This window comes from Protopterus annectens, chromosome 13.part0 (assembly GCF_019279795.1).
Source record: "Protopterus annectens isolate FY-2018-M chromosome 13.part0, PAN1.0, whole genome shotgun sequence".
Lineage (NCBI taxonomy): Eukaryota > Metazoa > Chordata > Ceratodontiformes > Protopteridae > Protopterus > Protopterus annectens.
The window spans coordinates 1,326,113,636-1,326,128,287 of record NC_056747.1 but is presented as its reverse complement, the minus strand read 5'-3'; the positions used below and the strand labels follow the sequence as shown (position 1 = coordinate 1,326,128,287).

General features: G+C 38.3%; 1 protein-coding gene across 1 annotated transcript in view; it reads right to left on the bottom strand.

The window, feature by feature from the left end:
* The window catches only part of LOC122788060 (low-density lipoprotein receptor-related protein 2-like), a 1,238,079-nt gene that overhangs the window by 991,807 nt on the left and 231,620 nt on the right, over nt 1-14,652 (bottom strand). The window contains exons 17-18 of the mRNA XM_044054982.1: nt 12,545-12,737; nt 429-554 (exon numbers count right to left, since the gene is read on the bottom strand). Coding sequence (XP_043910917.1) covers nt 429-554; nt 12,545-12,737 — 319 coding nt within the window. The remainder of the gene's footprint in view (nt 1-428; nt 555-12,544; nt 12,738-14,652) is intronic.

Genomic DNA, 14,652 nt, shown 5'->3' with positions numbered 1-14,652 from the left:
AACTTAAATTGTTTAAAGGAATTACAGTCAACTAGCTACAATGTTTAGCTGTGGTACTCTGAAGTCTCAGGCAATTCAGTTTTCATTATAAACCTCATGGAGATAAGCCTGTTTTTTCTGTGTGTGAATGTTATTTATTATGCCTGCTGGTGGGATAGGCAACATGAAAATATTATGTAAGTGACACCAGAGAAGGGTGTCACCAAAGAAATAGAAGCAGATTTGCTTATGAAGTCATATATAGTAGTGTTGAGAAGGGATTAGTTGTGGTTTGGCCCTTGCTTCAGATTAAATTAAAAGAAATAAATTATCATTCCCTTACTTAAAGGAAGTGTTTCTCCTCAATATCACCTCTCAGATAACACTACAGATTAACATTCCTGTTTATAACACAACCTTCAGATTTATTTCTTATTTACAATACCTACCCCCAGTCAATTGCCAGTCCATTAGGCCATCCAAGAGTTGTGTTTACAATTGTCTGTGCATTAGAGCCATCGCACCATGCCCTCACGATCTTAGCAGGCCGGTACCAGTCACTCCAGAAGAGGTATCTAGAAAAGAATATTAGCAAATTTTTTTTGACTTGGTGTCAGTGTAACTAGATTCCAACTTTGACTTCAAAAACATGCACATAAACACCACACATGGGGAGTATACATCCGTTTATTCATTTATTCAGACAGACTGTTTCCTTTCTTCTACACTGCAAGTTGAGATAATAAAATCAAAGTTTAATAATTTCATTTTAAACTTCTAAAGAATTCAACAAAATCCAGAATATTTTGTCTGGTTTCTAAATTGAAGCCTTTTGAAGCAACTCTGAATGATATCAGACCTTTACATAGATATGTAGATTATACGTACATTTGCTAAATGTAATAAATATATCTGTACACAACTCAATCTGCACAAAACGTTACAACACAAATAAAAGACAACTAAGAGTATCATATATGCACATCAGTTGGCGCACTGCAGATAAAGCTCATGACTGGCCCATAGTTGTATATCATTAAAAACATTTGTATAATTAAAAAGAAATGCAAGTCACTCCATTTTGTCAAAAGTTAAAAATGTAAGGAAAAGTTGTGCATTTAAAGAAAAACATAGCCAAGGGATTCAGTTGGAGTGGCAACGATGTGTTATTATATGTGGGCAGAGAGGTCAAAATACTGTTGGGAATTAATTTTGTTGAAATCATGAATAGACTGGGGGGAATCTAAACTAAGCTGTAAAATCTGATGGAACTGTTTAAAATAAAGTTGAAAAGGATAGCCATGGTCACAATGAATAAAGAGAGGTTCTTGCATGACCAAGAGGCAGATTTGGAGCCAATTAAGTAATAAATGTGTGGATAAATACGAATTAATGTAATAATAAATAAATAAATAAATAATTACATTTTTGCAAGGATGCTGAGACAGTACAGCAAAATGAATAGGCTGAGCGGTATCTCACCAGAATAAAGGATAAGGCAAGGAAGCAAACTCTGAGAACTGTAGAAGGTAAGGAAGGGAAACGTGATTGGAAAATGTGAAGAAGAAAAAAAGATGGTCAATAGGACCCACTAAGAGATAACCTTAGGATAGCAATAGCAAAACATTTATCCCCTGCAGAATTGGCAGTTAAATATGAGAAGACTAGACTGCTATTGATAAATCTCATTACATAAAAAAAATAGATGTTGTGGAAAGAGTGGAAGCCTGGTGAAAAGTGTTTGGTAGTGATGAGATCAGTTACTCTAAAGTTAAAATTAAGGATTGTTACAACTAGTGAATAGTGTGAAGGACTGCAAGCAGAAAAGCTGGGATGTAAACACTCCTGTGCTACTCTGAATATCTTTTGTGAAGAAAAACTGTTGGGATAAGATCCATTAAAATCCTCACCACTAGTGCTACTTGCCCAGTATTGGCTGTCAATTAGCATGACAGTGAGAAAATGCAATTTACAGATAGATAATGTGAGAGATCACATTATGTACTCATTACCAAGTCTCGGAACCAAACACTGGCACTGTCAGACTTGAACAGCCTACTGTCCTACCTAGCAGCCCATGAATTAAGGCAGCAAAGGCACACACACACACACACACACACACACACACACACACACACACACACACACACACACACACACACACACACACACACATACATCCACTCATCAAAAACAAAGTCCTCCTTACACTCAGTCTCACTCAAGGAAACCCACAGCCTTACAATCATTTCTAGAAACCGACACACACTCATATTTAGAGTCCCTATTTCCTACCGACCCCCCCCCCCCACCTTCTGTGGCCATGCACAAAGAGACACCCTCACACAAATTCGTAAAGCCTGATTCAGGTAGCTACAATCATTCATATATATGTTCATGTACATACATTCACTAAAACACACTCTTACATTTTTTACTGAGCTTAACTACCTCGAGTACTCCGATAAGAGTAAAAGGGTGACTACGATCATCATTTCTAGAGGACAACACATGGCTAATTAGCATTAGCTAGTCTTCTAGACTGCTACATTAGCATGTAGCTTTGTGAGAGCCCTCTTCATACTGAGACCCCTCATGTGGGGAAACCTCAGCAATAGACCAGTTACTAAATTTGAAAGGCTTAGCATAATGTGGAAACCTTCTGACCTAAGGCTTTTACATCATGCTAAGCCTTTCTGAATCCCAAGGTTGATCTTTGAAAGATAAAAGAGCTGCCCATGACACTAGTAAAATTACAGATTCAACAAGAAGAACTAAAAGGTAAACTTAGTGAAGTTGATGTAACTGGAGAAACAAAGGCTGAATGAGTGAGAACAGGTATTTGTTCATCGGTCTAGTACATTGAACAAGATGACTGGACAGGCTAGAAAGTTCTCCATAAGCTGCACACTGCATTAACTATGGGGGGGCTTCTTAATACGTCTTATTAACACCTATGTAGTATGGAATGTCACACCTCCAGCAGCCTACACTGATCCTTGCAGTGCAGAGAATTTTCTGAACAGTAAACTTAAGAAGCATGTTAAACAAATTTAAGTATTTTATGAACAGTAACAATAAAAGCTGTTAAGGCAGTAGAAATAGCATTGGTATCAGTAAGAAGTTTTCTTTACAGTGGTAACAGTCAGCACATTTATAGTTTTTCCATAAATATTATATCATAATCCACACAAACTCAAAACTATATTTTTGCTATACTTTCATAAACAATTTGTTGGGTTTATATCATATCGTTGAATGTTGTAAATGTTGATCTTCTCTTTGTCGTATCCTATTTGTCGAATCTTCATCTGTCAAATGATCATTTCAGAAAAATGTTTTACCACAGTAAGTAAGCAGTGGGCCAACCTACCAACCACAACAAAAACAGATTTTTGAAACCCACCCTGGTGGGGGGGGGGGCTGCACCCCACACCCCCTAACTAAATATACCAACTCAGAGATCACACTACAGTGTGGAAAAGGGAAAATTACAGATAATGGCCCACTGGTCGCTTACTGTGGGAAACATTTCACTGCAACGATCATTCAACTGATGAAAACTTCGACAAATAGGGTTTGACAAAGAGGCATACGACAATTAGTGAGTTTGACTAAGTGAAGTAGACCCCAAATTGTCATATCTTGGAAACTGTACAACTCAGACGTGTATCATTAGAACAGTTTTGCTTACCATCTTTCACATGACAACAAGAAATTCATCTCTGAGTACGTTTATTAAGATATTTACAAAAATATGAAAATACAATCAACTATATAGTTAGTAAAATACATAACACTGAATATCTCTCAAGGTGTGTAATTTATAGTGCAAATATCAAAGATAGTTTTCTTCAACGACATCTGAGGTTCCACCTGATATCATGCAACAGTTTGTAAATCACTTGTTTATGTATTAAGTACATATGCAAATATTATTTACTTTCATAATTACTAACACATAATTAGCTATAGCTCAGGTATAGTGAGATATAAAGGGACACTGATAATGATTTTCCTGTATCTCACCATGGCATATCACACCATATCTCTCAATAACATGTAGGGCTCACCATTATGTTAACAGGAACATAACTATGAAAATATGAATAGTAAGTGACAATCTGTGATTAATTTCTCTACTGCAGGACATACTGGACTAACAATGTTCTTGACATAACTATAGAATACCTTGTGGTTGTCCTTGGAATCTTTGGCAATTTTATTTTCATAACTAGGTTTGGAGGATTTTATGAGGGATCTCAGCTTCTTACTGAGGCTGTTAAGGGAGTATTTTGCATCCTGGGATTTTCCTCTTTTCTGCAACAGTTTTTTCCTTTTGTTGTATAGTTTGTTTATGGCAGGGGACCACCAGATTGGCTTCCTTTTTTTGGAGGAGAGCGTCATTGGGACCCCCTCCTTATTCATTTTCACACACACACACACACACACACACACACACACACACACACACACACACACACACACACACACACACACACACACACTTGACATATATCTTACTTGTTCTTTAGTGTACAGATTATCCCGACTGTAGCTTCTTAGTTTTGTTCCAGCCCTCGTAAGTTAGTCAATAATGCCAGACATTAGAGTTTCATTCTTTTTAATGCTCCTAAAGTGCATTGTGGCGCTAGACCTGCTGCTCAATTAACTTTGTATGTGAGTCCATATAAAACCTTACAAATTCTCCATGGTGTCATCTAGTATCCCTCCCGAATTTACCCCGAAGACCCCTTCCCCCTACATTCCTCTTCATTGTCCCTAATTTTATACAAAGCTCCTGCTGTGGACTGTTATACTTGTCCTGTCCATAGTAACTCATGGACCATTAAAATCCTGACTTAATGCCAGACACTACAGTGTCATACTTTTTATTATGTAAAAAATACTATGCTATATTAATCCCTGACCAGTTGCTCACTGAGTATACTATGCTATATTAATCCCTGACCAGTTGCTCACTGAGTATACTATGCTATATTAATCCCTGACCAGTTGCTCACTGAGTATACTATGCTATATTAATCCCTGACCAGCTGCTCACTGAGTCAAGGGTGCAGAGTTTGAAACTTTTCCCTACATTATTTCTCATAGATTTTAAAGTATGTGTATCAATGATGTCTAGTGTGGTGCAAACAGCTTTAAAGGCACAGTATAAAGGGTATGCCTGGTGTCATGAGTTTCCTCAACTCACACCTTTCATGCTCCAAAATGTTTTTCTGTTATGTTTTTAATTGCCTTTAAGACACAATATAACGACTTATCCCTGGTGTCTCTCTGATCGTCAGTTTTCATCCTGCAAAGTATTTTTCGGTTATTTTTTAAAGTGTCTTTAGGGCACAGTATGAAGAATATCACATTGTACTGGTGTCTAGTGTTCCCCACTTCCCAATATTGCAGGATTTCTTAATTAGTTTAGGGGATTGTGGAGGAGAGACAGCCCCCACCACACACACACACACACACACACACACACACACACACACACACACACACACACACACACACACACACACATTCATGCGTTCATGTACATGAGCGCGCACACACACACACACACACACACACACACACACACACACACATACACACACATTCATGCGTTCATGTACATGAGCACACACACACGTGCACACACACACATACACACACACACACATACATATGCACACACATATGCAGATGCACACCTTCTCTACATATCCCCCAGCTAATTCCCTATTACTTCCACCCAGACACACACACATACACACACATACAAACCTAGCTTAAACCATTCATACTTCTACATATACTGACACATGCAGCCATACACATACATGCATGCACACACACCACAACACTATCTGTCTGCTAAACTCCCTGGCACTTAACTATAACACAAACAGGTGAACTCCAGCATTTAGCCATGTTCATTCACATGGGTAGCCAATGTAACTTACACAGCCAAGCGATTCTCTTAATTGTCCAGCTGCATAAATGCCTTAACTCAGGCACTTCTGGAGAGAGAATACATGGCTCATTAGCATAGGCGTCTCTCCCAGAATACCTCATTAGCACTTTCGCTAGGCCATTGAGACAGCCAACTACAGTGCTGCACATTTTTGTGGTGTAGCACTATGGTAGTGGAACACACCTCATGGAAAGCTTTCTGAAATGGGCCCTATGTTTGCAAAAGGCATTCAGCTTAATATTACTTTTAATTTTACATATTATTTTATTATTTATTTATATTTGTTAACCAGGTAGTGTCCGACTGTACAAGAAGCCCATTTTCAGTGGAGACCTGGCGAGAAACTCTCCAGAACACTGCAATTAGTTAACATTTACCAAAAAAAATTAACTAAAATGGATGATAAAAAACACATTTACATATGGGAGAAATAGTCATTAAGACACATATTAATAACAAAATAGAAATGTACAAACTCCAGCAGAGAAAGAGCCGTGTCCATCAGGGAAAAGGAAAACAGCAAAGGGTTTAAAGCATCAGTTCCTTAAAAGAGAAAAAGGATATAAAAATGGTACAAGAGAAAGAAGGATGTGAAACAAAAGGAAAGAGCCGACTAGCCAGGAGCATAACAGGGGCGGAGCCATTTGCTATTGAGATAAACTCTTAGGCTTGAAAGATGTGTACACACACAAATCATTTCCTTGACTCTCATAATCTACTAACTAAAACACAACATGGCTTTAGACCTTCACATAGCACCACTACAGCTATCATAAATTCCAACGTCCTGGATCAACTAATCCTTAGTCCCACCAGGGGCTCCAATATCCTAGACCTGGTCATTATCAGTATGGGAAATCGATGCTCCACACCTATGGTCACCCCCCTCGTTGGTCAGGTCTGACCATAAGCTAATCATCCTTGACATCCACATCCCACCCCCACCCCCAGTAAGGAAACCTCCGTAAAAAACTTCTCCAAAGCCAACTTCATGCTACTCAAGTCAGAAGTGACAAACTTCATGACACCCATGCAGACAGGAACTGAAAGTTCAACTTCTGAATCCTACACTAAGGCACTGTACGAGCACATCCACTCGCGCATGAATCGTGCCATCCCCAATAGAGCCAAGATGCCCTCCTCCAAATAAAGGAAGCCAATCTGGTGATCGCTTGCCATAAACAAACTTTACAACAAAAGGAAGAAACTGTTGCAGAAAAGAGGAAAATCCCAATATGCAAAAAAACTCCCTTACCAGCCTCAGTAAGAAGCTGAGATCCCTCATAAAATCCTCCAAAGTTAGTTGCGAAAATAAAATTGCCAAAGATTCAAAAGACAACCACAAGGCATTCTATAGCTATGTCAAGAATCTAAATGGCAATGCTCAGATCTGTTCTGAGCTACAACAGAATGGCATTAAATATAGTGATCCCAAGGATATTGCCAATATCCTGGCAGATCGATTCAGTGCAAACTTCACCCCCCCTCACCCCCTAAAAGGCCCATCTCAATACCAAAAGATTGCAAAATTCCGGTAATCACGGCCACACAGGTAAAAACCGCACTCTCCAAAGCTAAGAATACAGCATCCATGGGACCAGATGACATAGGTTCATAGGTTCATAGGTTGGTACTAGGCTATCAGCCCTAGGGCCTATACAAGCCTAGCCATAACAATTCCCTGGCTATTTCTTCCCACATTATTTACTTTCCTGGACCCCTGTCTAGCAGGACGACTGACGTGATCCCTGGGGTGAATTTCCTTTCTCCCATCCAATCGTCAAGGTTCCTCTTGAAGAGGTCCAAAGAGGCACTCTGCTTGACATGTATGGGCAATCTATTCCAGAGTCTGGGGAGTCTCTGGGTCAGGAACCTCTTGGGCTGTGTACTACATGAACTACAAAATGAACTGGCACCTCACCTAAGTGTCATGCTTAATCATAGCCTCACCTCAGGCTTCATGCTCACTGAGTGGCGCACAGATACAGTTATCCCACTCCACAAGGGGGGATCCACCTTGGATCCTGGGAACTATCTCCCCATCAGTCTGATGAGCCTGATCTGCAAGGGCATGGAATGCATTATCATGGAACTTATAAACAAAGACATTGGCAACCTTCAAACACTGCACCTCACGCAGTTTGGGTTCGTGAAGGGCCGATCTTGTCTCCTGAACCTGATTGACTTCTTCAACTCAGTCTCCAGAGCTGTGGACGAGGGTAAGATGGTCCACACAGCCTATCTGGACCTCGCAAAGGCCTTCAACACCATCCCCCACTCTGGAATCATAGATAAACTTACTAAGCTGGGCATAAATCCCTATGTCACTCAATGGGTTGCCAACTGGCTTACTGACAGAATCCAGACTATAAAAGTAGCCAACTCCAAATCCAGCTCCAGACAAGTGACAAGTGGAGTACCTCAGGGTTCAGTCCTGGGACTGCTCTTATTTGGCATCTACTTCTCTGAAGTGCAGGCCAACACTAAGGGACTCTGGATAACAAAGTTCGCAGATGACTGCAAACTGGGAGCCATTATTGAATCCCCAAATGATGTGGATATTCTACAAAAGGGCCTTACAGAAACAGATGCTTCGTGCCAGAGCCATGGGCTCAAGCTTAATGCCACAAAATGTCTAGTTATCCCCTTTGAGAGAAACCATGTACCCATGAATTACCACATAGGTGGCAGTACAGTAAACACCGAAAGTGTGATGAGATACTTAGGGACACAGGTGGACAGTGGTCTCACCTTCAATAACCACATCTCCAGGAAATCCTTTTATGTGGCACACCTCAACACTAAGGTCTTTTCATCCAGAAAAAAGGAGGTCATTGTCCCACTGTACTCATCCCTCATTAGACCCATTATAGAGTACAACGCCTCATTTGGTATGTACCTCACAACACATCTGCAACAGCTGGAAAGGCTGCATAAATACCTCACTAAAAAAATCGTAGGCCTAAAGCAGATGCCTTATGCTGACCGTCTAAAAAACTCCAGCTATACTCTGTGGCATATCATGTACTCAGAGGCAATCTCTGCTTAACGTACAAGGCCATGTCAAACCCTGAGCTGTTGGACATGCTCCACTTAAAAAAATCCCAATCCCTCAGAGCCACACACTCCAGGGATCTTAACCTTGTCATCACAATGAACAAAGCATGATGGAGGGATAGGTTCCTGACCCAGAGACTCCCCATACTCTGGAATAGACTGCCCATACATGTCAAGCAGAGCTCCTCTTTAGCCCTCTTCAAAAGGAACCTTGACGATTGGATGGGAGAAAGAAAATTCACCCCAGGGATCACGTCAGTCGCCCTGCTAGACTGGGGTCCAGGGAAGTAAATATTGTGGGAAGAAATATCCGGGGAATTGTTTGGCTAGCCTTGTATAGGCCCTAGGGCCGATAGCCTAGTACCAACCTATGAACCTATATATATATATATATATATATATATATATATATATATATATATATATATATATATATATGTTGTTGTGTCTTTCGGCTTATCCCGGTTAGGGGTCGCCACAGTGGAACTCCGGTCCACTAATGTTTGGTAGTGGATTTTTACGTGCCGAGTTACCAGCCCTGATGCACAACCTTCAACGAAGGCATGCCCATTCACACATGCCTCCACACAGAAGACGCTCTAACTGAGAATCGAACGTGACAACGTCTTGCTGTGAGGCGACATTGCTACCGCAGCACCACTACTATATATATATATATATATATAAATATATACACAGACACATATATATATATATATATATATATATATATATATATATATATATATATATATTTTTTTTTTTTTTTTTTTTTTTTTGCTAAATTTTTTATATGATGTCACAGCTTCCTAATGCACATTACTTTTTTCCTTGTTAATTATCTTGTATTGATGTACACTGACACATCATGTTACTATTCTTGGATTGTTATTTTGTGGAGCTTTTCTCCCTGGGCCTCCACTGAAAAAGGACTTTAGCCCAGTCAGACTATCCCGGTCAACAAATGTCAAATAAATAAATAAAATAAATAAATTGTGCTTTAATGAGAACTGAGTTTGTAACTCCTCTTTTGATCTGCCATCTATGTTAGAAACAGAAGTCTCTTAATTCTTTACTCTGAACTCCTAGTTGTTGAATCCTTTATTCCCTCCTTTACGCCGCCCCTATTCTCAGTAACATACAAGTCACCACCCTGAGTAAACTACAACAAACCTATCACAAAATAGCTAGATTCATCACCAACTCACCATACAACACACACCATTGCATTAAACTCTCTCCAATGACTAGAACTCCCCCAACAATTGCTTTTATCTCAATTTCAAATACTACACTCTATTCTCTACAAACCCTCTTTCTGTCCATCTCTCTCACCCTTAGTCTCCACCTATACTCCATCCCGGACCCTCCGTACATCAAACCAACAGCTACTAGACATATATCAACCAAACAAATCTATTGGGAAAATACTCTATAAACATACTGTCACCAAGGCCTGGAACAAACTCCCCCTTAGCCTATGGTCCATTACCCACTACGCCCAGTTTAAAAATGAACTAAAAACTTTTCTACTTAACTCCAAGACTTGCTCTTGTCATAAACCCACCTAGTGTCCCTCTCCTGTCTCACACTTTTCTACACACCATTCTCAAAAAAAAAAAAATAAATTTGATGATAGAACTTTATGTATGTATTTTATGTATTAACAGCTTTGTAATTGTTCTTTTCTGTACTCACCTTTGTTATTGTTAACAGCTTTGTAAATCCTTCAACTATGTTAGTACTATACTTCTGCATGCAATCAATGTACTATTATGCAATTTTCTGGAGCTTTTATCCTCGGGTCTCCACTGAAAATGGGCCAAAAGTCCAGTTGGACTAACCCAGTTAACAAATGACAATAAATAAAAATAAATAAATAAATATTTAAAAACTGCATTTATTTCCAACAGTTCTCTTGTATATGATCTATTTTGATCAAAAATTTGCTGGATTTCATAGATAATTCTTGATTTTAAGTCATTTGTGGTCCTTTTCTTTATACAAGTCATATTGAAAGGATCTGGGAGTGTTCATTTTTTTTTATTCTACCCAAGTTGAAGAAACATCTATAAAGTAATTAAAACATCATGTATATATGACTCTAACAACATTTCAGTGAGATGAGGGTCTTGAAAAGGTATCCATCATTTTTTCGTCAAAGTGTAATTAACTTTCCTGCCAAATTTCTCAATTATTTGCACACCATCTAGCAGGAGCTGATACTCAATAGTCTTGAATTCCAGTCAAACATCATTTAGGAAGCCATCCTCAGTTAATCTGAAGGGAAAAAAGGTTTGACTTAACATGGGATTGTCCAGACAAGAACCACTTTTGAGGTTATATACAAATCTGTGCAGAGTAGCATTGTTGTTCCTCATACTGTTTTTTCAACGTGTATTTGTATGTTAATTCAAGAAGAGCAATGCTTGCATGTCTGTCACTTTTTAGATATGACTTGTCTGTCCCGAAACACGTCTATAATGTTCCTGCATGAAAAACAGTTCCATACCAGAAAACTATCTGATATAGTACTGTTTCACATGAGGAGCTGATCCGTAATATTGGGTCAGATTTCCACAATGGCTAATTAAAAAGCACACACCCAAAGTGAGTCTTGAAAATGATAGTGCAGTTAAATACTACTTTATTAGTTGCATATTTTGTTTTGAAGCTTTTGAATGCATCAAACCACTACAAACACAACTCCGTGAACAGTACAATTACTTAGTGTGATCATTGCACCGTAATTTACATGCAGTCCTATTCTTAGGTGTCTCCTAGGTCAAATATGGTTATTTTAACCATGCTAGTATAAACACTTTTCTTTTTAGGCCATTTCTATCCAAGCTGGTCCTAGACAAGAGGCTGTACCCCAAATGAATACTCAATTAGTTAGGTAGTCTTTCTTTTTTCTTATTAGTTGCCTCCACAATGACAGATGCATTCTTCAAAAGGATTAATTATAGTCAAGCCAGTGTTACTACATCAGTCACCTGACAAATCTGAAACACAGGGCTGGTACACCCGCATTCTCCACCACTGAAGAGTCACCACCTCAAAGCATGTGTCATGCACTCTGACCCCAGGTCACCACCTCAAAGCATGTGTCATGCACCCTGACCTCAGGAAGGATAGCAAACTGAGCAAAACCTTATCCTGTCCATCCAACTCAGACTTCTGACAGTCATGGCTCCCATGAAAATGCCAGTCAAGGTCAACAAAGATATCTTTCCTGTAAATTACTGTTACAACTAGGAAAATGTCTTCTATTAAATCTGCCTAAAGACTATGAAGCAATCCATTGCAGAGACAGTAATGCAAACTCTTTGTTGCCTATTCATAATATATGTTTATGATAATGTTTTTTAAGTTGCATATAGACAAACAGGTTTAAAAACTGATAAGTCATGACTGAGTTGACAACACAGTTTTTTTAACAGACACTGTCATTGCTTACAACAAAGTGGTTATTCTTTTAATGAATTAGACATTATACTGCTGAATATTCTACATTGTCTGTATTTCACTTACCCTGATATTGGATGAACGACTATTCCTCTAGGATAACTCAAGTCTGTCAAAATTTCTCTTCTTGTTTTGTCTGTAACCTTGAAGGCAGTGATAGAGTTGTAATTTCTGGATGCCAAGTATAGAATTTTGGAGATCCAGTCATATGACATACCTTCAATCCCTCCCATCCTGTGACCTGATACAGTCTCTACACCTACGGAAATATAAAAATTGAAAGTACAATTAAATCTTCTAAAGAGGTTTATAAAACTGTTTTGTTGAATTTAAAAAAAAAAAAACTAAGGTAAAACTAAATAAACAAACTAATTCATACTTTTTGTGGTACCTTTTTTATCTTGAAATACTTTCAACATTGCAAAGATGTTGGAAGTAACACTATGTAACACGTGCATTTATAATGTAGCAGAACCCATAATAAAGAAAATTACAAACTTCACATTAAAGACAAGCCATATTATTTTTAAAGATCAGTAAATTTATATTTCCTCATGTGATTACCTCTGTATAAAAATGATAGGCACTATCCGGTAAAGATGAACATTTACTCATGCGGGCATGTGTGTTTTTGTGTGTGTGTGTGTGTGTGTGTGTGTGTGTGTGTGTGTGTGTGTGTGTGTGTGTGTGTGTGTGTGTGTGTGTGTGTGTGTGTCTGTCTGTCTGTTTTGTGTGTGCATCTGTGTGTTGTGTTTGTGTGCCTGTGTGTGGGTATATTTGTGTTATATATGTATCTATCTATATATACATGGATTTACTTAGAATTATCGAAGAACCAGAAAATTTAACAGTAAAACATCAATCCGAAATGATCAAAACTCACAGCATCAAAATAAAACAAACAGAAACTCAGCTCATGTTTTCGCATTGTGGCAAACTCTGAGATCACACAAGAAAGGGGTAAGGGCAAATTCCCTCTCCCTGCTGTTCTGCGATCTCTGACAAAGTATCAGTGGCATAAGTGATCAGATGATTATTCAATAACTTTTGCCAGCAGATGCTTGATTACAATATTACAAACATTCAGCCAAATGTTTTGTTCCCATATATGTATATGTATGTATATATATATATATATATATATATATATATATATATATATGCATATACATATATATATATTATATATGTATATGTATTCTTTTAATTCATCAAACCCAACTCTGTAAAGATTCCATTCAAGCACTGCTATGGGTTTTGCAGGGGTACAAGTCCTATCTACCCCATACAGGGAGTCCATGAACCAGGTTCACTGAATCAAGTCTCTCTGTTTATTTTTTTGTTTGACATTTGTTTACCAGGAAAGTCCAGCTGGGCCAGAAAGTACCTATTTTCTGTGAAGGTTTGGGGGGAAAGGCTCCACAATCACGATCTTTCAAAATCAATTACAGATATTTTAAATCGTAAAGTATTATGTTACACTGCAAAACACAGGAGTGAAAAAATGTCATAATGAGAAAAACATAGAACATAAGTGTCACAGTAGAGTGCAATGAAAAACAATAACCCGAGTTGGAGAAAATATGTGAGAAAAAAACTGATTAGTCACATTATTTGCTACATAGATTAGTACAGGATAAAGAGACTACAGACAGTTCCAATAAGATATTTAAAAGAGATATTAGACATTACATAATTAGAGACAGTGAAGGGAAATGGAGTGATGTCTTAGTATGAGAGATGGACATCTTTTGCAATGCATTCATATCTGACAAAAGGCAGCATAGATAGATATAGATAGAAAGATACAGACAGATAAATAGATCTATCAATCTATCTATCTACATATGCATGCATGTATATCCTTCTAAATATAAATATATATATATATAATTACATGGAATGAAAAAGTAATTGAAAATGTTCCGCCTTTCCTGCTGTTTTAAACATTTTTTCAGTGCCTTACTGCTATTTATCTGCTGTATTAATTCTCTAGTGTTTATCACTGAAACTAGGATATCTAGTAGCTGTAGCATAGTCCAGATCCAGGCCTGCTGCTTCTGGAACTATTTGTAGTGGTTTGTTTGTTCTGAGCATGTTTTCCCGGCCATCTTGGATCGGAAGGGACCTATCTGCACTTTTGTGAGAGAATTGTGCTGAATGGGACCTGTCTG